Source organism: Schistocerca nitens, chromosome 3, assembly GCF_023898315.1.
Source record: "Schistocerca nitens isolate TAMUIC-IGC-003100 chromosome 3, iqSchNite1.1, whole genome shotgun sequence".
NCBI classification, from domain to species: domain Eukaryota; kingdom Metazoa; phylum Arthropoda; class Insecta; order Orthoptera; family Acrididae; genus Schistocerca; species Schistocerca nitens.
This window is the reverse complement of record NC_064616.1, coordinates 171,244,893-171,269,595: the sequence shown is the minus strand read 5'-3', so window position 1 is coordinate 171,269,595 and position 24,703 is coordinate 171,244,893. Positions and strand designations below refer to the sequence as shown.

General features: G+C 43.8%; 1 protein-coding gene across 1 annotated transcript in view; it reads right to left on the bottom strand.

Moving 5' to 3' along the window:
* The window catches only part of LOC126248111 (dystrophin-like), a gene marked incomplete at its 5' end in the record, with an annotated part of 304,077 nt that extends 282,086 nt beyond the window's left edge, over positions 1–21,991 (bottom strand). Inside the window, 2 exons of the mRNA XM_049948789.1 lie at positions 13,515–13,687; positions 21,899–21,991. Of these exons, the coding sequence (XP_049804746.1) occupies positions 13,515–13,687; positions 21,899–21,991 (266 nt within the window). The remainder of the gene's footprint in view (positions 1–13,514; positions 13,688–21,898) is intronic.
* Between the last annotated feature and the right edge of the window lie 2,712 nt (positions 21,992–24,703).

Sequence of the window (24,703 nt, the reverse complement as noted above, 5' to 3'; positions counted from 1 at the left end):
AAGTTGATAATTTGGGTCTGACAGGGGGTGATCACTGTATCCACATGGCGTAGTGGTCAGTGCATCTGTTCAATAAGGAGGACAACCGGGTTCGAATCTTGGTCCAGCAAAAATTTTCGACATGACCCACGGATATAAATTAATGTGCAACGAGAGATAATGTCTTAATTCCTTTGCGTCTTGATTCATAGTGGCTGTAGCATGAAAATGGTGTCTCTTCTTTAGGACATGTCTGCAACAGTTACGCAACAGTCTGCATGATTGACTGATATGGCCTTGTAAAATCAACGAAAACGGTCTTGCTGTGCTGGTAATGCGAACGGCTGCTAGCAAAGGAAGACTACAGACGTAATTTTTCCCGAGGACGTGTAGCTCTAATGTATGGTTAAATGATGATGGCGTCCTCTTGAGTAAAATATTCCGGACGTAAAATAGTCTCCCATTCGGATATCCCGGTGGGGACTACTCAGGAGGATGTCGTCATCAGGAGAAAGAAAACTGGTATCCTACGGGTCGAAACGTGGAACGTCAGACCCCTTAATCGGACAAGTAGGTTAGAAAATTTAAAAAGGGAAATGGATAGATTGAAGTAAGATATAGTGACGTTTGTTGGCAGGAGGAACAGGACGTCTAGTGAGGGGAATGCAGGGCTATAAATACAAGGTCGAATAGGGGTAACGCAGGAGTAGATTTAACAATTAATAAGAAAATAAGAATAAAGGTAAGCGAACTTGAACAGCATAGTGGACGCATTATCGCAGCCAAGATAGACACGAAGACCACCCGTACCACAGTAGTACAAGTTTACATGCTAACAACCTCCGCAGATGGTGAAGACATTAAAGAAATGTATTATGAGATAAAAGAAATTATTCAGATAGTTAAAAGAGACGAAAATTTAATTATGTGGGCGATTGGAATTCGATAGTAGGAAAAGGAAGAGAAGGAAAAATAGTAGGTGAATATGGACTGGTAGAATTTTGAACACACCCTAATTTAATCATCAAATGTTCAAATGTGTGTAAATTCTTAAGGGACCAAACTGCTGAGGTCATCGGTTCAAATGGTTCAAATGGCTCTGAGCACTATGGGACTCAACTGCTGTGGTCATAAGTCCCCTAGAACTTAGAACTACTTAAACCTAACTAACCTAAGGACAGCACACAACACCCAGCCATCACGAGGCAGAGAAAATTCCTGACCCCGCCGGGAATCGAACCCGGGAACCCGGGCGTGGGAAGCGAGAACGCTACCGCACGACCACGAGATGCGGGCGAGGTCATCGGTCCCTAGACTTATACGCACTACTTAAACTAACTTAAACTACCTTATGCTAAGAACAAAACACACACACACACCCATGCCCGAAGGAGGACTTGAACCTTTGGCGGGAGGAGCCGCGCAGTCCGTCACATGGCGCATTTAATCATCGCTAGCACTTGTTTTAAGAGTCGTAAAATATTGTATACGTAGAAGGAAGGTTTCAGATTGATTATATAATGGTTAGACAGAGATATAGGAACCAGATTTTAAATTGTAAGATATTTCCAAGGGCAGGTGTGGACTCTGGCCGCAATTTATTGGTTATGAACTGTAAATTAAAACTGAAGAAACTGCAAACAGGTAGAAAATTAAGGAGGTTGGACCGAGATAAGTTGAAAGAACCAGAGGTCGGTGAGACTTTCAGAGGGAGCATTAGGCAACGGTTGATTAGAACCGGGGTAACAAATACAGTAGAAGACGTTAAAAATTGTAGAGGGAGATAAAGAGATGAATACAGTAAGCAGATTCAAAAGTATGTAGGTAGCAGCAGTTATTCGAAGATGAAGAGCGCTACAAGGATAGAGAAGTCCTCGGACTGAAGACCATAACAACATCTCCGCAATAGAATGTCCTTCAGACATGCATGCTTGCATGACCATTCTAAAATGACGATATAACATTTGTTTCCTTGTGTGGGAATCACCAATTTTTTGCGCATAACGGTTGAGACTACGTGACATATGGAAGTCTGGATCGGTCCTGGAGGCGAGCTCGGATAGCCGAAGTGGTTACGGGAAATCAAGGGTTCGAGTACTGGTTCGGCACAAATTTTTGTGTGTCGCAAACAGCTGACATCAGCGCCTAATCACAGAATGCGAAACTGCTCGTAAGATTTGGGAATTGATCCTGGGAGAGACCGACCGGCAATTTTGCCACATGTTGTTGAAGTTACTGTTGCCACTGCTGAGAATGCTGGACGCTATGTGCGATCTTCAAGCAGTGCATGGGCCGTTACACGACAGCTGAACATTCCACGGTTCACAGATCGGTAAGTTCTGCGAAAATTGTGAAAACAATGATATCCATACAAGCTTCACAGTACTCGTGAATGCATATGGTCGTCACATTGAGCAACTTCTGTAACCTGGAACGTAAACTTAGTGCTCAATTAACAAATGTTAAACCGTCGTGTGCAAATTAAAATGTTTCTTTCAATCACTGATGTCCATACGACAAATGTTTCTGCGAAGTATTATTGTCCCACGATCATTCGTTTTTCATGGCGGCTCTCTCAAGCAGCTCAAGTTTAAATATAACCACCCTGTATGTACAAGCTTATTACGCAAAATTCTGAGTTATTGAATCACTTGTAACCAACACGGAACAGTAAGTTCTACGAACAATACGAGAACATGGATATAGTTTAATCGAACCGTAGCTGTCGCAAATAAATGCTTCTCGAAATGAATGGAGTGGCGAAATTGCAAACATTCTTTGGCAGACTAATTACTTGCAAAAAAGCGAGACATCTGCAGTCAGAATTTCGGTGTAGAGAAATTTATCGTCGCAATTCTGCGTGCTAAATACAGTTCACTGGGATTACCAGGCTAAACCACAAGCCATGCTGGACTTTATTTACGAGCCCAAAGGACCCGGCCGATCGCAGCTGGACCATTTCAATATTGTTGTGTGGCAATACGGTGCTGATGGTTAGTGCAACAGACAATGTAGCACGCATTAAACCAAATTTACTGAGAACGGTGCCTCAGGTACTTTATACTGCCGAATCTAAGGAACGTAGCTTACAATAATTTAGTTTGTGTTCTTCTGTGATATCTTTTATGGTGTTTCGGTTTGACACAGTAATCGGGAAGACAAACTTGTTCATGATAAAAGGAGTCGTGGCTGGGGGAGGGGTGGGGGGCGGGGATAAGTGCATGGGGATTTGCTGCTGAGAATTTACGAGGCAATTTCGTTAGTTTTAAACTATCTTGGCACCAAAAATCAAGTTTTAGAATACATGTAGAATCGGATTAAATCGAGCAATTTACGATGGCAAATGAATCCTCGCGATCTTGCAGTTGGCTCGCGCAAACTGTACCATTACGCAAGGAATAATTTCACGTTTCTCAGTGCATGCATATGCAACACGCTCTTAAGTCACTACGTAAACAGAAGCAGACTAGAATTAAATAAAGACATGCAGTCGTTCATTAGACTAACGGATTAATACAGAATTGCCGTCCTTGCTCTAACTGTTGCACCATCCGTTGTTCTCTTCGCCTGCTGTTCGGTCTGTTCGTCCATTTCGCAGTCTGACCACATGAAATGATATTCTGCCGGCGGTGAAACGCACGTGACTAACTTCAACACACAAACTAGCACAATATCTTTTGCAGGCAAAATATCACAAGCTTTGTAGCATTTTACTTGAGCAAGCAGTTTGCGTGAAGGCAAATTCAGTTTCCACTGCGAAGTAGAAGCCCTGCCTAAAAGATCTGCAAACTATTTATGGTATGTTGTACTTCGTAGAGCAAGTGAACAGCTAAATTCAGTCTTTCTAAATTTCCAAAAAACAAAAAACAAAAAAATCAACAGTATATCACACTTAGGGTAATAACAACAAGACGTTAACATGGATTCCACCCACCTGTATGCTCTAAAATAGGGGCATAAAGTACGACTTGCGAGTATGAAATGTATAATATTTTTATTTTAGCTGCAAAATCAGTAACAGAGTCGTTTCCATATCCTAAGAATTGGAGTAAGGTATAAATTTATTGCGCGCTGATGTTATAAGAAAAAATAATTATATAATTCGCACATTTCATACATCTATCAACGACTTAAGACATAGACTCTTACTGAGGAGCTTTATTAAAGAATAAAAATAGCTTTTACTACGTGATTATGAAGAGTGGTCTACAAAAGCAAATTATAACAGACAACAAAAAAGTAACTGCAGTTATCAGTTTGGTGTAAGTGTGGTGTCACTGCCAGACACCACACTTGCTAGCTGGTAGCTTAAATCGGCCGCGGTCCATTAGTACATGTCGGACCCGCGTGTCGCCACTGTGTGATCGCAGACCGAGCGCCACCACATGGCAGGTCTCGAGAGACGTACGATAACTCGCCCCAGTTGTACGACGACGTTGCTAGCGACTATACGGACGAAGCCTTTGCTCTCATTTGCCGAGAGACAGAATAGCCTTCAGCTAAGTTAATGGCTACGACTTAGCAAGGCGCCAATTGTATCAGTGCATGTATCTTACGAGTCTCATTTGTATAGTCAAGAGAGATGTACCAAAGGAAGCATTAAAAGTTAAGTATATACCAAAGCTACGTATTGTCTTTATAGCAGACATAACTTATCCTGTTCCAGACTTGACGCCAGTCGGCGTGTGTGTACGCGTGCCTTTCGGCTTCCTCCTCAGTGTGGCGTGACTAGCTTGTTACGCCACAACAGTAAGTATTCTATGTCTTATGCAAAACAGGAACATTTTAGTTCCAACATTCATTCAGACAAATGGAAAATCCTTTTATCTCTTATGCGCACTGCATTATAGCTCATTGGCACCATACGACTTAGTTACTAGGGATGTTGAGAACTTTAGGGTACTCAGGTTCATAGGTAATTTATAGGATTTATAGGGTTTAATGACCACGGCTCAACGCTTGAAGCAATTTGAGCAATACACCGGAAACGTTGTCGTTATAAAAATGTTTCATGGCACACTCTGGCGCTTATAGTATGTGCGAGCCAGTTCTCCACGACTCTGCACCATGTGACGGTTCTAACTTGGCAGAGAGAATCAACTGACTTCATCTGTTATTGTAATACGTAAGCTCTCGTAAAATGTACATTATACGCTTCTGAGAACAACTTAATTGAAATGTAAATCATATTCAAACTCCGTATTAATCTAGACTGACGTGCAATATCGCGCGGATATCAGATACGAGTTTACTGACGAATTAAATGAGGCCGTGCTGTTTTGAGACTAGTAGAAGTAAGTGGTTACTGCCATCACTAAGACTTAAGGTTGTTAGTTTTAGCATGCTCTGCCATAAGCTCCGAATGAGAATATCGAAAGGACAAGCTTTTCTTCAAGATTAAACATGTCTTACAACGACTTTTTCCTTCAGCCACATTTAATACATTGACGCATGGAAAGAAAAAAACCTATCAATCCACTTTAAAAAGTACAGCCTGTACACACTGTTGTTCGGATAGAACGAAGGCTATTTTTGCCTAACGGTAAACCAGCGGAGTCGAATACCGCCGTAATAACCTGACTTAACAGCGCTTATCATCAGAACTGTATTGATCCTCTGCCTCTAGTGCTCGAAGATTACAACGAACAAAGGCGCTTCTGCAATTTAATGGCACTGAAATTTAACGTTTCTCTGTCGGTTCGCACTTATCCAACAATCAACAACACGGGTGGATTTGGGCACAGCGCATTAAAAGCACCTATCCCTGGTGGTTAGGGCTTAGTTTATAGCTTCCGATACTTATGCAACGGACGGGGAGCCATTTTTAGTATGTTTCTTAAAGTCATCTCAAACATACACGTCTAAGAGAATAATTAAATGATCGCACGTTGACTGCAATTTTCACAAGTATGTACGCAAACAGTTACGTTATGGTAGTATCGAGTGACATGTGGACTTCGTAATATGGAAACTCGATTCACGAACAAAGGACTGACGTATGATGGCCTCCTCAGTATTAGTGGACATCGACGTCAAACGGATATCCAACCGTGGTCAACCGAGGACATCTATAGGTTCACTGCAAGTTGAACAGACAGTGCTGTGAAGTATTTTTGAACATTTTTCCGAAAACTGCCTTGAACAATTAGACAACACCCATACGCAATGTAAATATTTCAGACCTTGTATTAAACATGTCTGACCATCGACAGTGAGTACATGGGCATGGATTAATGATCGTGATTCCATCATAGTGACAGTCGTTACTAAAGTTAATAAATCCATTATGAAGGTTGGAAGAAAACTCCGGTAAGCAGTTGTTAACATCTCACTTAAACAATGAATGGACGTGATTTTGGTCCAATATGACAAACGTAGAGCAATTATGGGTGAAGTTTAAACTGAGTGTGAAACGCGCTCTGAAGAGTAAGTGCCGAGTAAGTGGATTAAGAACGATGAAGACCATCCGTGGTTTAACAATCAAATTCGGAAAATGATGAGAAAACAGACTGTTGCACTCTCGGTTCAAAAAAGAACGTGCAAATGTCGGCAGGCAAACGTTAGTAGAAATTCGTGCGTCCGTAGGAAGATCAATGCGCGAACTATGTAACAACTTTCAACGTCGTACCATAGCGAGAGATCTTGCCGAGAACACGAGAAAATTATGGTCGTACGTAAAATCACTAATCGCGTCACAGGCTTCTATGCAGTCACTCGTCGACCAACTTGGGTGGCAATAGAAGCCAGCAAAGGAAGTGCGAAGTTTTAAATTTCACATTTAAGAAGTCATTGACGCCTGAGGATCAAACAAACATAATGTCGTTTGACACAGAAACAGGCCTCCCTGGAGTAGAGAAAAACTGAAAGAGTTGAAAACAAATAAGTCACACGATCCACATAGAATCCCAATTCGGTTTTACAGAGAGTAGTCTGCGGCATTGACCCCTTACTTAGATTGCATTTATTGCGAATCTTTCGCCCTGTGCGAAGTCCCTAGTGACTGGAAGAAAAGCACGGATGACTCCTGTATACGAGAAAGGTAAAAGAACAGAACCGCATAATTACACTAGTGTCCTCAACTTCGGTTCACTGCAGAAGTCTTGAAAACAATCGGAGTTCGAATAAAACAAATTTCCTTGAGACAGAATAGCTTCTGTAATAAAATGGAACATCTACAGCCGTCCTTACGACGTTATTGATTATATGGCTACCAGTTTCGGTGATCCAGTATACCATCTTCAAGTCTTAACTGAGGCTGAGGGGGTTAACTCCAATCGTATACACGATTCCATCAGTGGTCAACATTTGTGAACTGGTCTTCACAGAAAACCTGTAACAACGATGTTGTGTCTCCAACCATTAACTACCAAATCGTTGGTAGTTGTGGTTCGAGACACAACATCGTTGTAACTGATGTTCTGCGAAAATCAATTCATAGATGTTGGCCACTGACAGAAGTGTGTATACTATTGGAGTTATCCCCATCAGCGTTAGTTAAGGCCTAAAGATGGTATACTGAAGCACAGAAACTGGTTTCCTTCTTGGTTGGCTCTACAGTCCTTGAAGAAACTTGGCCTCCTGTATCACCTGCCTCCATTTTTCTCTGTCCATCGCCTTCCTTCTCCAATTTCTTATTCCCATCGCCGTTAGATCTTCTTCCATATCGTCCAGCCATCTTTCCTTGGGTCTACCTCTTCTTCTCCCGTCAGGTTTTCCCATGAAAACTTTCTAGACACTCCGAGTTTTTGGAATTCTTATTCTTCCCTGGTTAATTTTAACAACAATATCCATCTGCCCAAAAAGTGTTTGTAGTTCTACATTTGTCCTTACTCTCCAGCCATCTTCCTCTCTAACTGCTTTAAAAATCTTTCTCAGTATCTTTCTTTCCCATCTCAATAACGTGTTCTCCTCCTTTAATGTCAATACCCTTCTGATCCATTTATTACTATAGGTCTTAATATGGTCGTTATATTTTAATTTTTGTATTCCTATTAACATTCCTGGAATTAAATACAATCAGCAAGGCAAAATAGCAACGATTTCCATCGCTATCCTTTCTTGAATTTCTACTGTTACTTTATTATCCTCTGTTATTACAGAACCTAAATATTTAAATGCTTTCACTCTTTCATATTCTTTCCTATTCATTACTATTGAATTCTTTTATCTGTTTATATTGGGCTCCTCCAACACCATATACTTTGTTTTGTTTGCCCGCATCTCGTGGTCGTGCGGTAGCGTTCTCGCTTCCCACGCCCGGGTTCCCGGGTTCGATTCCCGGCGGGGTCAGGGATTTTCTCTGCCTCGTGATGGCTGGGTGTTGTGTGATGTCCTTAGGTTAGTTAGATTTAAGTAGTTCTAAGTTCTAGGGGACTGATGACCATAGCTGTTAAGTCCCATAGTGCTCAGAGCCATTTGAACTTTGTTTTATTTATGTATACTTCTAAACCTACTTCTCTTGCTGCTTCCTCTAACGTATCGTAGGTCCCCCTTTAGTTCCCCTACATTCCTTGCCATTAATGCTTCGTCATCCGCATATGCTACCACTTGAACTTGACAGTTAAGTATTGTTCCTCCTGGGTTTATCGGCATTTGCCGCATCACCTTTTCTATAACTAAATTAAATAGCATTGTAGATATCACATCTCCCTGTTGTAGCCCCCTCTGTACTTGGAATTCACCAGACAAAAAATAATTCAAATGGCTCTGAGCACTATGGGACTTAACATCTGAGGTCATTAGTTCCTAGAAGTTAGAACTACTTAAACCTAACTAACCTAAGGACATCACACACATCCATGCCCGAGGCAGGATTCGAACCTGTGACCGTAGCGGTCGCGCGGTTCCAGACTGAAGCGCCTACAACCGCTCGGCCACACCGGCCGGCATTCACCAGACAGTTCTTGCTCTATTCTTACTTTACACACTGTTGCTTTCATTGTCATTCCTGTTAAATTGACCAGTTTTAGTGGGATTCTAAATTCTTTCATGATCTGTATAATTTACTTCCTGCTTGCTTAAAATCTATGTACAACTGATGTAGTTGCTTGTCATACTCATAAAACTTCTCTGGCACTTTCTTAATAAAGATATCTGATCCATCGTGGATCTGTTCCTCCTAGATCCTGCCTGATACTCCCCTAATATCTCTTCAAGTCTGGAGGCTAAAATTTTACTAAATATCTTTTATGTTACGTCCAAGAGTGATTCCGAGACAATTGCTAAATTCTGACTTGTCGCCTTTTTAATGGCTCTGGCTCTGAGCACTATGGGACTCAACTGCGGAGGTCATTAGTCCCGTAGAACTTAGAACTAGTTAAACCTAACTAACCTAAGGACATCACAAACATCCATGCCCGAGGCAGGATTCGAACCTGCGACCGTAGCGGTCTTGCGGTTCCAGACTGCAGCGCCTTTAACCGCACGGCCACTTCGGCCGGCGCCTTTTTAATGTAACGGGCACATAATTCCCATCTTCCAATCCTTAGGCATTACCTCCCTTATCCAAATTTCCTTTATCAATTCATGGACTGCCTCCTCCATTTTTCTTTCCTCCATATTTTAATAATTCGGTCTCTATGCCGTCTTCTCCTGCTGCTTTATTACTTTTTAGGCTCTTGATAGCATTCTTCACTTCCTCTAGCTCTGGTACTGCTTCCTCTCCCCGATCCTCTACATCTAACTCTGATTCCAATTCTGAGTCCTGTTCCCTTTCATTCTCAATCACGGTTCCTTCTTCTTTATCCCCTTCTTTCTCGTCAAGCAGTTCGGTAAAATACTTCTGCCACCTTTCTAGGACTTTGCTTTTATCTCCAATTAGATTTCCGTCCTTATCCTTGTAGAAAACTGCTCGAGGTTGGAAACCTTTCTTCAAATCTCTTGTTCTTTCATAGAACCCTCTGATCTCTTCATTGTCTCCCATTTCGTCCAGCTGCTCCATCCTTCTTCTTTCATACTGCCTTTTCTTTACCCTATAGAGCTTATCCGCTCTTTTCCTCTGCATTCTTCTGCCGCTAACCTCGTGTTCCTTTGCAACATTTTCCGTTTCGCTTCATTTCTCTCGTGTATTACCGTTAAGCATTTCTCGTCGAACCACTTAACCACCTTTTTGCGTTGTTCTCTCTCCAGTATCTCATCTGCAGATACACTGATGGCAGTTTTCAACGACTCCCATTTAGTTTCCACATTATCTTCATTCCTTGTGTTTCTCCCTGCTTCCAATATCTCTTCTAGTTTCTTCCTATTATTCTTCCTGTGTTTCCTTCGTTTGGAGTCTTTGTATATTGTGTTTGAAATGGTTCAAATGGCTCTGAGCACTATGGGACTTAACATCTGAGGTCATCAGTCCGCGAGAACTCAGAACTACTTAAATCTAACTAACCTAAGGACACCACACACATCCATGCCCGAGGCAGGATTCGAACCTGCAACCGCAACTGTCGCGCGGTTCCAGACTGAAGCGCCTAGAACCGCTCGGCCACTGCGGCCGGCGTGCGTCAGGTCGAAATGCCGGTAACACAACCACAAAAGTCGTTTCAGGTTTTCCAGTGGAGCACGTGAAATTCAGTAACAACTGGATAGTGTGATTTTCGTTGAAAGAACGGCATAGGTATGGGGCATAAGGGGCGTGATGGTGTCACATTGCACCACTGGCCTAGAAAGTCAGCTGGTTTCAAGGAATGTGATTTTTTTGGGGGGGGGGGAGGAGCGGGGGAGGTGTTGTGGGAGATTCTCTATGTGTAACCCTCTCAAAACCGTTAGGTGAACTGCGACGCCGCGTAGGGAGAGCGGTGAAAAAAATTAACACTGTAAACATGCTGGCAAAAGTATGGGATACGTTTGACTATCGTCTGGAAGTTTGTCGTGCGTCCAGTGTGGAGAGTATATCGAATACTTGTAGAAACTAAACGAAAACTTTGATCCTCAAGGTTGTATATGTTTGCAGTTAAAATATATAGCGTATTAAAATCGGATATATATTTATAATATACGAGGGGACTTCAATAAGCAATTGAACACGTTTTCTTCTCAGCCAGTTTCGGTTGACAAAATGCGAAATTTGTCGTAGGACAGCGCAGAATATTCCCGCTTCCGCCGCTGTAGTTTCGTGAAGTTCCGATAAGTGGCGGCGCTATACACAGCCTTCAAAATGGTGTCTGTGACGTAGGTGCGCTCCAAGCAGACAGCTGTGACGGAAAACCAGAACATCAGAGATATTCGTAGGTGCTTGCAGAATGTCGACAGAGACCTGGCAGTGAATAAAAGCACGGTGAGTCGTTGGGCGGCGAGTCTGTCATCGTCGCAACAGGGTCGCTCAGACCTGTCCGATCTCAGCTGTGACTCCTGCAATGTTGGAACGTGCGCACACACTCATTAGAGGTGATCGACGGATCACAAACAAACACCTCGCTGACGTCTCTATTGGTGGTGCTCACACACCCGTCCTACCCTTGGGATATTCAAAGGTGTGTGCTCTCTGGTTTCCTCGCCGCCTAGCAGAAGACCATAAAGAGCAACAAAGGAGCATCTTCTCGGGACTGCTTGCGCTTTACGAAGCTGATCGTGAGAATTCTCTGTCGAACATCGTTACAGGCGATGAAACATGGGTTCACGACTCCGAAACATGCGTGCATACAGGCCCTCGCAGTAAGGCAGCGCAAGGCCGTCACACTGAACGGAGATAATGTTGAAAAACAGAGTTTTGTAGCCACAAGATTACTGAGTAATACGGTGTTTTGGAATCCTGAATAAATTCAACCTGCTTTCAGAAAAAAAAATGTATTCCATTACTTGTTGAACACCCCTTGTAAAAACTTGGAAGTCCTATGCAGAAGTTAATATTTACGCTAAGTGTCTACCTTCATTCGTGTAGAAGATTTAGTCTTCTGGAACTCAATGAATTTTTTCTTAACACCCTGTATTTCCAAAATACATAGGTGTTCTTCCGTGCACACGCCATAGTTGACCAGCATTTAATTGACATTTTCGTTAGAAAACACACAATAACACAGTTTGAGAGAGTCACAGAGAGGTGAAACACAATAAAGACCTTTCAATACGAATTATTTGAGTGTTAATTGAGATTCGTACGTTCGAGAACTGGTAGAAGCCGACCTCGGGGAAGATCAGTTTGGATTCCGTAGAAATATCGGAACACGTGAGGCAATACCGACCCTACAACTTATCTTAGAAGCTAGATTAAGGAAAGGCAAACCTACGTTTCTAGCAATTGTAGACTTAGAGAAAGCTTTTGACAATGTTGACTGGAAAGTCTCTTTCAAATTCTAAAGGTGGCAGGGGTAAAATACAGGGAACGAAAGACTATTTACAATTTGTACAGAAACCAGATGGCAGTTATAAGAGTCGAGGGACATGAAAGGGAAGCAGTGGTTGGGAAGGGAGTGAGACAGGGTTGTAGCCTCTCCCTGATGTTATTCAATCTGTATATTGAGCAAGCAGTGAAGGAAACAAAAGAAAAATTCGGAGCAGGTATTAAAATCCATGGAGAAGAAATAAAAACTTTGAGGTTCGCCGATGACATTGTAATTCTATCAGAGACAGCAAAGGACTTGGAAGAGCAGTTGAACGGAATGGACAGTGTCTTGAAAGGAGGATATAAGATGAACATCAACAAAAGCAAAACGAGGATAATGGAATGTAGTCGAATTAAGTCGGGTGATGCTGATGGAATTAGATTAGGAAATGAGACACTTAAAGTAGTAAAGGAGTTTTGCTATTTGGGGAGCAACATAACTGATGATGGTCGAAGTAGAGAGGATATAAAATGTAGACTGGCAATGGCAAGGAAAGCGTTTCTGAAGAAGAGAAATTTGTTAACATCGAGTATTGATTTAAGTGTTAGGAAGTCGTTTCTGAAAGTATTTGTATGGAGTGTAGCTATGTATGGAAGTGAAACATGGACGATAAATAGTTTAGACAAGAAGAGAATAGAAGCTTTCGGAATGTGGTGCTACAGAAGAATGCTGAAGATTAGATGGGTAGATCACATAACTAATGAGGAAGTATTGAATAGGATTGGGGAGAAGAGGAGTTTGTGGCACAACTTGACCAGAAGAAGGGATCGGTTGGTAGGACATGTTCTGAGGCATCAAGGGATCACCAATTTAGTATTGGAGGGCAGCGTGGAGGGTAAAAATCGTAGAGGGAGACCAAGAGATGAATACACTAAGCAGATTCAGAAGGATGTAGGTTGCAGTAGGTACTGGGAGATGAAAAAGCTTGCACAGGATAGAGTAGCATGGAGAGCTGCATCAAACCAGTCTCAGGACTGAAGACCACAACAACAACATGTTCGACAACTGCAGTGGTACGCGTGGGCAGGCAACTGACTACACAGACAGAAGAGAGTGGATGGAAGAGGGGACAGTTGAAAGGGCAAGGAGGGAAAGGGGGGGGGGGGGGCGACGGACTGGCGTAGGCGGACAGCCTGCCGAAAAAGGCGCGGGGGGGGGGGGGGGCACAGCGAGCGGAGACATATTGGGACAAGCTGCAGCAGGCTGGTGGCTGGCGCGTACCTGATGGCCATGCTCTTGGCCTTGAGGTGGTGCCAGCGCTGATTCATCTCGTCGAGGCGGCGCTGCAGCATGACGGCGTCGTCCTGCGAGGCGAGGCTGCTGAGCAGCTTGCGGCCCGTCCCGTTGAGCGACGCGAACACATCGCGGTGGCTCTCGATCTCGCTCTGCAGGTCCTGCACAGTAAAACAGTCGGCCGTGTCACTTTCCGTGTGTTCTGTACACAAACGTCAGAATAAGGAGAGGTGTATACCAAAAACAAGATTTCTTTTATTGGTCATAAGTGTTTCAATTATTTTGAGGACGCCGTGACCAGATCACTTTGTATAGAAGCAGTTCACGATAACCGAATGAAAATAATTTCCAAATTTATCGCACAAAGTGGAGACAGAGGAAAATGATATCTAGAACAAGAAAGTAAAAACTGCGTAGGGATTCAAACTCTAGAGCATCGTGTCGGGTGTGTCTACATCGGAGGCTGGAAACTTGCCGAAGTGGCTCGTCGCGTGCGGCTAACAATGCTACAGATAACAATGTGCATCAAGAACGCTGTCGATCTCGAACTAAGGAAGGGCCAGAGAACATCTCTGTTGTCCGTCCTGTACGCCGTCGTAGATGTAGAAATGAAACCGATGGAATTCGACACCGACCCTGTTGCTTACATATTTCACAAAGGATGCTGTTGGTGTACCCTTCCTTTACTTACGCAATGAAGACGGTACGTCATCTACTTCGTAACAATGAGTATCGCATCTTTCGACTAACGGATCAAATAAAGGGAATGTATAACAGCTATAGCTTCAGGATACGCCACGGTGAAAATTGAGTGTTCACTTTAAGCTACGTAGCTACTATCATTTTAATTTGGAACGAAGGAGAAAGGTACTGGTGGAAGTAAAGCTGCAGGGAAGGATCGTTAGTCGTGCTCGGATAGCTCAGTAGATAAAAACATTGCGCATGAAACACAAGGTTACGGGTTTGAATTCCTGTTCGGCACACTGTTTTATTCTGTCAGTAAGATTCACGATTATTTTAATCGTACATCTGTACCTTCAGTGATAAAACCATAAAAGAACGTATTAACATCGTTTGCCCATTTATATATCAACTAGACGTGGCCATTTCAATTACTTAAATCAGTACAAAAGGCGCAAAAAAACATCTCAGTGACGTGTTTCTGTCAAAGCATACATTTCTAAATAATATCCCTACTCATAAGAGATTTTTCACTCTATGAAAGATAGCTAAAAGCATTTCAGTTACAAATAGTTGGGCCTATTGGTCTATTGGTAAAGCGAGTGATTTGAAACCGAGAGGCTGCGTATTCGAATCCTGGGCAGACGATGGAAATTTTCTGAAAGATGTGAGGAGTCGCCACGAATGACACGTTGTTCGGATTCCCTTTTAAACAGTAGCTCACTTTCCCCGGTTAGAAAAACTCGGGTGGGTTAGGGACACGGAAGTCGCCGAAGTGTCGTCCAATAGAAAGAGATGCACCAGGTCTTCGGCCACACGCAATTATTATAGTACAAATATCTACTTAGTGTCCACATCCAGCAAATTATTCACAAATACACAATGAAGGGCCAAAGAAACTGGTATAAGCATGCGTATTCAAATACGGAAATATGTAAACAGGCAGAATACGGCGTTGCGGTCGGCAACGCCTATGTAAGACAACAAGTGTCTGGCGCAGTTGCTAGATCGGTTATTGCTGCTACAATGCAAGCTTACCAAGATTTAAGTGAGTTTGAACGTGGTGTTATAGTCGGCGCACGAGGGATGGGACAAGCATCTCCGAGGTAGCGATGAAGTGGGGATTTTCCCGTACGACCATTTCACGAGTGTACCGTGAATATCAGGAATCTGGTAAAACATCAAGTCTCCGACAATGCTGCGGCCAGAAAAATATCCTGCAATACCGGGACCAACGACGACTGAAAAGAATCATTCAACGTGACCGAAGTGCAACCCTTCCGCAAACTGCTGCAGATTTCGATGCTGGGCCATCAACAAGTGTCAGCGTGCGAAGCATTCAACGAAACATCATCGATGTGGGTTTTCGGAGCCGAATGACCACTCGCGTACCCTTAGTGACTGCACGGCGCAGAGCATTACGTCTCGCGTGGGCCCGTCAACACCGACATTGGACTCTTGATGACTGGACACGTGTTGCCTGGTCAGATGAGTCTCGTTTCAAATTGTGTCGAGCGGATGGACGTGTACGGGTATTGAGATAATCTCATGGATCCATGGACCCTGCAAGTCACGGTGTGGGGCGTGTGCAGTAGGAGTGATATGGGACCCTTGATACGTCTAGATACGACTCTTGACAGGTGACACGTACGTAAGACGTAAGCATCCTGTCTGATCATCTGCATCCGTTCATGTCCATTGTGCATTCCGACGGACTTGGGCAATTCCAGCAGGGAAATGTGACACGCCACACGTCCAGAATTACTACAGAGTGGCTCCAGAAACACTCTTCTGAGTTTGAGCACGTCCGCTGTCCAGCGAACTCCCCAGACATGAACATTATTGAACATGTCTGGGATGCCTTTCAACGTGCTGTTCCGAAGAGATATCCACACCCTCGAACTCTTACGGATTTATGGACAGCCCTGCAGGATTCATGGTGGCGATTCCCTCCAGCACTACTTTAGACATTAGTCGATCCATGCAACGTCGTGTTGTGACACTTCTGCGTGCTCGCGGGTGCCCTACACGATATTAGGCAGGTGTACCAGTTTCTTTGGCTCTTCAGTGTATTTTCAAAACAATCACATCTGCTTCAAAAATATTGTGTTCATTGTAGATAAAGGGTTTCCGCAACTGCACTGACAGACGTGGTGTTCAAAATGGCTCTGAGCACTATGGGACTTATTTCTGTGGTCATCAGTCCCCTAGAACGTAGAACTACTTAAACCTAACTAACCTAAGGACATCACACACATCCATGCCCGAGGCAGGATTCGAACCCGCGACCGTAGCGGTCGCGCGGTTCCAGACTGCAGCGCCTAGAACCGCTCGGCCACTCCGGCCGGCTAGACGTGGTGTATTCGAATTTCATAACTATGACTAACTGTTGTCATTCCAATCCAACCCGCAAATCTTCTTTACTCTGTTTGGCGTGTGACGTGTGACGTGGGACTTCCCGCAGTAGTCAGTTTATTCGTGTTGACATCAATAGTGTTCTATCCCCCGGGGCAGTTAGTTGTACAGTACGTGCGACCGACCCGAACGCCGCTTCTGTCGGTTACACGCCATTCACAGTAGTGTGACTAACGGCCACATGCGATTACGGCCACTAGCCGTGCTCGACAGGTCCTTTCGGTGGGTCTCTAGCCTAAATGTCAAGCTATAATCCTTCTTATTAAGAGCAGTATATTGTTAGTGTTATCTTCCAAGCTAGAAAACTAAAAAGGAAATCAAAACAAACACAGTAGCCTAAATTTAAAATGTTGTCATAGTTAAATCGTACATAGAGTAGTGAGACTCAGTTATTCACCTTTACACAATACAGGAAAAAGTAGTTGTTCGACATATGCATGTTTCAAGAAATTGTGACACTTCGAGGAAAATGTCAGACTTTCTTACGTTCAAGTTAGAAGTAGGAATTATCATCTTGTTCGTAGCATGTTACGCATCGCTGGAAGCATTTACAAAAGCTCATTATGGGTGACAATAATATGACATGTATTTGAAGATAACGAAGCACTTACAATTCCCATTTTTTGTGAAATCCGGTAGATTCGTCTTGATTTGGCAAACGCAAGAATGTGTCACTATCTGTCAAACACACGTGACAGGGATACCTTCGCAAGAAATAGTCATTTGTGTGAGTTTATATATTTTTACTTTAAAGCGTTGACCCACCCTGTCTTTTTTGTGACTGCGCCATTCGTACGTGCGACGATTTCAAGAACACATATTGATGACGTCATGAGGGGTAGAATACTAGTCCGACTGGAGGCTGGTCAAACACTGCAGGTCGTAGCATGGGCCCTCCGTGTGCCACAAAGTGTGACCTCAAGATAATGGCAACGATTCCAGTAGACAGGAAACGTGTCCAGACGCTACAGTACGGGACATCCGTAGTGTGCAGCACCATACGAAGACCGATCTCTCACCATTAGTGCCCGCAGACGGCCACGGAGTACTGCACGTAGCCTTCCTCGGGACCTTACCGCAGCCACTGGAACAGTTGTATCCAGACACACAGTCTACAGATAACTGAACAGACATGGTTTATTCGCCCGGAGACCTGCAAGGTGTATTCCACTGACCCCTGGTCACAGGAGAGCCCGTAAAGCCTGGTGTCAAGATTCAGTACATGGTCATTGGAACAGTGGTCCCAGGTTATGTTCACGGACGAGTCCGGGTGTAGTCTGAACAGTGTTTCTCGCCGGGTTTTCATCTGGCGTGAACGAGGAACCAGATACCAACCCCTTAATGTCCTTGAAAGGGACCTGTATGGAGGTCGTGGTTGATGGTGTGGGGTGGGATTATGATTGGTGCACGTACACCCCTGCATGTCTTTGACAGAGAAACTGCAACAGGTCAGGTGTATCGGAACGTCATTTTCCACCACTATGTCCGCCTTTTCAGGGGTGCAGTGGGTCCTACCTTCCTCCTGATGGATGATAACGCACGGCCCTACCGAGCTGCCATCGTGGAGGAGTACCCTGCAACAGAAGATCAGGCGAATGGAATGGCATGCCTCTTCTCCAGCCCTAAACCCCATCGAGCACGTCTGGGATGCTCTCGAACGACGTATCGCTGCACGTCTTCAAACCCCTACGCCACTTCAGGAGCTCCGACAGGCACTGGTGCAAGAATGGGAGGCTATACCTGAGTAGCTGCTAGACCACCTGATCTAGAGTATGCCAACCCGTTGTGTGGCCTGCGTACGTGTGCATGGTGATCATATCCCGTATTGATGTCGGGGTACATGCGCAGGAAAAAGTGGCGTTTTGTAGCACATGTGTTTCGGGACGGTTTTCTCAACTTATCACCAATGCCGTGGACTTACAGATCTGTGTCGTGTGTGTCTCCTATGTGCCTATGCTATTAGCGCCAGTTTTGTGTAGTGCCACGTTGTGTGGCACCACATTTTGCAATTATCCTTAATTTACAAGCATGAGTGTATACGAGGCTCCAGTCCTACCTTTAGGGTGACGTAAGTTCTCACCCGAAACACACCTCCCAATCTTCTTTGTCAGAGATAAAGCGTAACTATCGTTTGTCGCAGGTCAAGAGTAGAAATTTATCTATCGATTCTGCAGAGCGACTGTCATATGTCGCTGAGTTTCATGACTTCTTCTTTTCTGTTAAAATTATCTGTGTGCTCTTATATTTCGATGGCGCCTCTGTATAGTCGTGAATAATAGTTTGTCATGGTGGATAAAATTTTGGTTTCAGAAAACTTTAGTTCATGATTTCTTGACTGAAGAGCTTCTGTAGATGAATTTTCCGTTTTCCATAGTCGGGAAAGACTTCTATATTATTCAGTCTTGTATTCACGTGTCTCTCTATAGTTCTAATGTAGACCTTTCCACAAGTAGATAGGGTTTTATATACTCCAGTCGCTGACAGAGGAAGATGTTTGTCCTTTACAGGTCTTAGGAATTGACATATTTTCTTAGTTGGTCTAAAAACCGTCTGTTATCATGTTGGCGTAAACCTTGCCGAGCTGATAAGTTACTTTCTTGATCGCTGTGTTTTATCGTTGCCTTTTTTCCTACAGTTTTTCGGTCGAAGAACCTATTTACTTCTTTGTCTGAATAGTCATTCTTCTCGGACGCCTGCTTCAGATGTTCCGGGTATAAATCCTTTTGGCTCTGTGAACAAGACTTTTAATGGCACCTCTCTCTTGTTGCGGATGATGGTTGGAGTTCTTATCCAAATATCTATCCGTTGATCTGATTTCCCGGAAAACCTTGTATTTCAACCTTCCGTCAGCCTTTCACACAACTAAAACATCCAAGAAGGATAATGCCATGTGTTTTTCCATCTCCACGGTAAATTAGATTTCTAGATTTACACGAAATAACAAAAGAATTCTTCTAAAGCTTTTTTACCATGTGTCAAAACCACGAATGTATCATCGACAAACCGGTACCGTCAAGTACAAGGCTAAAATCACATAAAAGTTTTTGCCGACTACGGAAAACAGAAAAACCAGCTGTAGCATAGAATGCTCTTCAGTCAGGAAATCATGAAGTGAAGTTTCCCGAAACCAGAATTTTATCTACTATGGCAAAATATTATCCACGAGTAGTAGAGAAGCCATCGACATATACAAGCCTAGTGATAATTTTAACAGAAAAGAAGAAGTTCAATGATACATGGACAACGGCTCTGCAGAATCGATAGTTTTATCACTGACAGGCGACAATCGACAATTACGTTTTATCTTCGACAAACATTATTTCTGCTGATCACGTGTATACTCGAACACACCCACTTTACCTACTATTTACAGGGTGACAATTGTTGAACTATATGAAATAAAATCGTCATAACTTCTGAACGGTTTGCGTTAGCACTATCAAACTGCACGGTTGGTCACGGGACACGATGGGATTTAGTATGGTATGTATGGTTTGGTTTAGCGACCAAGCCCACTAATTTGGATGGGTTCGTCAATAAGCAAAATTGGTGCATTTTGAGGACTGAGAACCCGCATTTCGCTGTCGAGAAATCTCGTTATCCTCAACGGGTGACTGTGTGGCGTGCAATGTCCAGTCACGGAATAATCGGTGCGATATTCCTTGTAGGCAAGCTGACTACCCAACGGCACGTGAAGATTTTGGAAGATGATTTCATCCCCATTATCGAATGTGACCCTGATTTCGACAAGATGTGGTTCATGCAAGACGGAGCTCGACCCCATCGAAGGAGTGTTTGATCTCCTTGAGGAGCACTTTAGGGACCGCATTCTGGCTCTGCGGTACGCAGAGGCCGCGGGCATGGACCTCGATTGGTCACCATCTTCTCTGGATCTGTACACTTGCGACTCCTTTTTGTGGGGCTGTATTAAAGACAAGGTGTACAGCAATAACCCCATAAACATTGTTGCGCTTAACACAACCATTCAGGAGGTCATCGACAGCATCGATGTTCGAAAACTTCAGCGGATCATGCAGAGTTTCGTTGTTCGTCTACGCCACATCATCGCCAATGATGGCAGGCATACCGAACATGTCATAATCAAAATCCGAATATCTTTAGTGACGTTTACATGTAGAATAAAGTGTGTGCACGCCATAGTTTGTAAATAATTTACGTTTCTTTCATATACCGGGTGATCAAAAAGTCAGTATAAATTTGAAAACTTAATAAAGTAATGTAGATAGAGAGGTAAAAATTGACACATATGCTTGGAATGACATGGGGTTTTATTAGAACAAAAAAAGTTCACAAAATGTCCGACAGATGGCGCTGGACAGCAAAACGTCAGCACTGCTACCGTGACGAGTGAGAGGTACGCCGTTATGTTACAGAATCGCATCATCCCCAGCGTGGCTGATAAACACCTGCTGGAACGTACGATGTTTATGCAGGATGGCGCTCCACCCCATATTGCTAGACGCGTGAAAGATCTCTTGCGCGCGTCGTTTGGTGATGGTCGTGTGCTCAGCCGCCACTTTCGTCATGCTTGGCCTCCCAGGTCCCCAGACCTCAGTCCGTGCGATTATTGGCTTTGGGGTTACCTGAAGTCGCAAGTGTATCGTGATCGACCGACATCTCTAGGTATGCTGAAAGACAACATTCGACGCCAATGCCTCACCGTAACTCCGGACATGCTTTACAGTGCTGTTCACAACATTATTCCTCGACTACAGCTATTGTTGAGGAATGATGGTGGACATATTGAGCATTTCCTGTAAAGAACATCATCTTTGTTTTGTCTTACTTCGTTATGCTAATTATTGCTATTCTGATCAGATGGAGCGCCATCTGTCGGACATTTTTTGAACATTTGTATTTTTTTGGTTCTAATGAAACCCCATGTCATTCCAAGCATGTGTGTCAATTTGTACCTCTCTATCTACATTATTCCGTGATTTATTCAGTTTCCAAATTTATACTGACTTTTTGATACCCGGTAGTTCAATATTTGTCATTCTGAATATCGCTCTCCGACGTCCAAACCTTCAGTCGGCAAGACTCAGCGTCGCCACGAGTAGCTCCGGAGATGTCCTGGACGAAACGTCAGGAGCCGAAAAGTTTCTTCGACCACGGTCACACTGCCCGGAAGACTCAGCAACAACTACACATTACAACTTTCGGTGGTTCCACGACGGTGTTTTTCGAGTACGCCGAACAGAAGTATTTTTGAGCTGGAACGGTGGTGGCTGTGAGTGGGGGAGTGGGCGGATTACCTGCTCGAAGGAGGCGAGGTGCGCGAGCAGGCAGAAGCTGAGGTGTATGTAGCGGGCGTCCTCGGCGCCGTGGCGGCGGCCCGCGCGCGCGCGCCGGCCCGGCCAGGTGCGGCCGCGGCCACTGCCGCGCCTCCCCGCGGCTGCCGCCTCCGCCTCCGCCTCCGCCTCCGCCCCCGCCGCACGCAGTGTCGCCGCGCCGCTCGCCCCGCTGCTTCACCGCCGCTCCGCCGCAGCTCGACCGTCTCCTTCCGCCGACATCCCACACCGTCCCTTATCTCGCACACGTACGTGCAACTCGCCGGTAACGCGGTCCACTGTCGAGTCCGCACTTTTCACAGCGTCGCATTTCCGCAAACGGCGAGACACTGTAGTATGCTGAGCTCCTGGAAACCACGCCGCGCACACTTCCGATCCTGTCGTACCTCTACTTAGGAGTTTGCACACGATAAGTACAGTGAGAAAACGTCACACGTGTAACCTTCAAAGTACTAACCACAGTGCGAATCTTCATTTCAGATGAAAATACTTTCCACAACTTCACTCGGGACCGAGAACTGTTGCTACAATACGTATTAGCTACGATTAGCACACGATCGATTCTAATCGCTCATCACTCATTTCACTTCTACGTGACACACGCTTCTACAAAAACTCTCTTCTTTCGTTAACTGCATCCGTCTGAGTTACTATATCAAAACATTATGCGGATGGCGCAAATCTGTCAAAAAATTCAGCTACAGTATTTCAGATCTCAATAAATTATTTAACTCTATTCCAGAGACACCCGAGAAGAAAACGGTCGATCAGTTTCGCCAGGGCTACACAACGCCTGCGCCGTCGAAACGTTATCATCGACAATTTTTCAGAATATCGTGAAAATTCAAATCAATGCTTGGCTTTTTGGCTTTCACCACTCCATTCGCGGTCACCGTAGCCGTTTATTGCTCGTGACCAACTCTCTCGTTGTCCGTGGCCGCTTCATCATTGTCACTAACTGCTAACTGTGACGAGATATAAATCTATAGCGACTGACTCTTACATGATATTCAAAAAGAGGTAGGTAAGCACTTCCACTGAAAGACAGGTGACCTCTCTTCGTGGCGTTTCTAAAACCTTGAAGAAACAGTGTGGCCTGAGTGGTCACTCATAGACGTCGGTCTGGCGACTGCTGATTTGCTTCATAATCATACTCGGGAAGCGTTAGCAGCTGATAAGGAAATCGCTTCTTGGGAGTTGTCAGATGCTGTGGAAGAAGGAGTCACCGGTTAAACAATAACTAAAGAAGTCGAAATGTCTAAATCTTTCTAAATAATACTGTCAACGAAATGTAGCACGTAAGACTGCCGCTGATAACGGAAAACCAGAAAGGAAAGAACCACAACTACAAATCACCATCAGCTCGATTTTTCACAACTATCAACCGTGCCACCTTATTTCCAACCTGTTTCCATACTATCAACGGTGGCAAACAAGTTACTATTCAAATGTCATACACTTCAACACATAAAAACAAGAATAATGTAGAGAAAAATCGATTTTAAGCCACTTTAGCCTCGAAAAGCGCGAGTCGTCGGTAGTTATGTGCTAAAACAAAGTTAAATTTGCACCCCCTGTGAGCTCTGAAATTTCTTTTATCATTTCGATTTATTTTTCGTCACAAAATTGGTTACAGACTTGATCAATGTAACCTGCTAACAAATTACTCTTCCAGGACGTCTAGATATTACTTGACACTGATCTGTTTACAATGGGCGAATACTGAATTTTATTGTAATCTCTACATTCTGCAGTCTATAGTATAAATGCAGTGGGGCTTATTTTATCGAGGCTATACTGTCAGATGTGAAACATGTTTCATAGCTGTTAAATCGAGCGGAAGGTTCAGAGTTCCTTGCCAGTCCCGATCGTCCAAATTCTGGTTTACTCAAACCACACACAAGATATAAATCTCTTTCACAAACGGTGCAATTTATTCCTTTCCACTTTCTTGTTGAAACTAAGCTACGTGCGTATCCTAAGCACTTTGGTGTTAATGGATCACCTAGCGTGTAATATAATAAATGAAATGTAGCTTCTATGAAGATGACTGTTATCGTCGGAAATGTCAGTGGGGAAGTTAATAATTTACTTCACAGTCAGAGAGAAAAGCATGTACACCTGCTCGTAGTTTGTAAAGTGTCGAGCAGTACTTAGCAAGAAGGCATGTGAGGCAGTCCCGGATCAAATCAAAGCCTCCTAGATACTAAAGGCTTTGATCGAACCCGAGCGCCTTTGGTGTACCGTGGCGGACAACCTGCGTATATGTTTTGGGCGGTTTCAAACGCAGGCACCTGCCTGATTCAACAGCTCCGCCATATAAACATTTCACATGGAAATCTAAAAGATTACGTGATATTTCTTACCTCGCGCTGAGGACATGCGATTAAAGAAAGAGCATCCATAACGCAGAACTTAAATAATTCTGTATCCGCGATGAGTGACCGCCTATCACATTCGAAAGTCGAAAACAGGAGCAATGCTACCAAAGGAAAACAAGTAAAGCTTTATACAGGCCTAATATTAAAGATACATGTAATTATGGCTCGGAAGGCCTAACTGTATAGGTTACTCTGAAGGATATCTACCCTAGATGTTATATTGTTTATGATCATAGTTAAGAAACTGTCTGAAAAGCCTCCTCCCAATCACACTACGGCTCAAACACATTCTGAATTCCATAATATTCAGTTAAGAAGGTAGAGCGAGAACGCAAGAAGAATTTACAGATAATCAAACCAAAATAACCGGACGAGAATTATGATCACC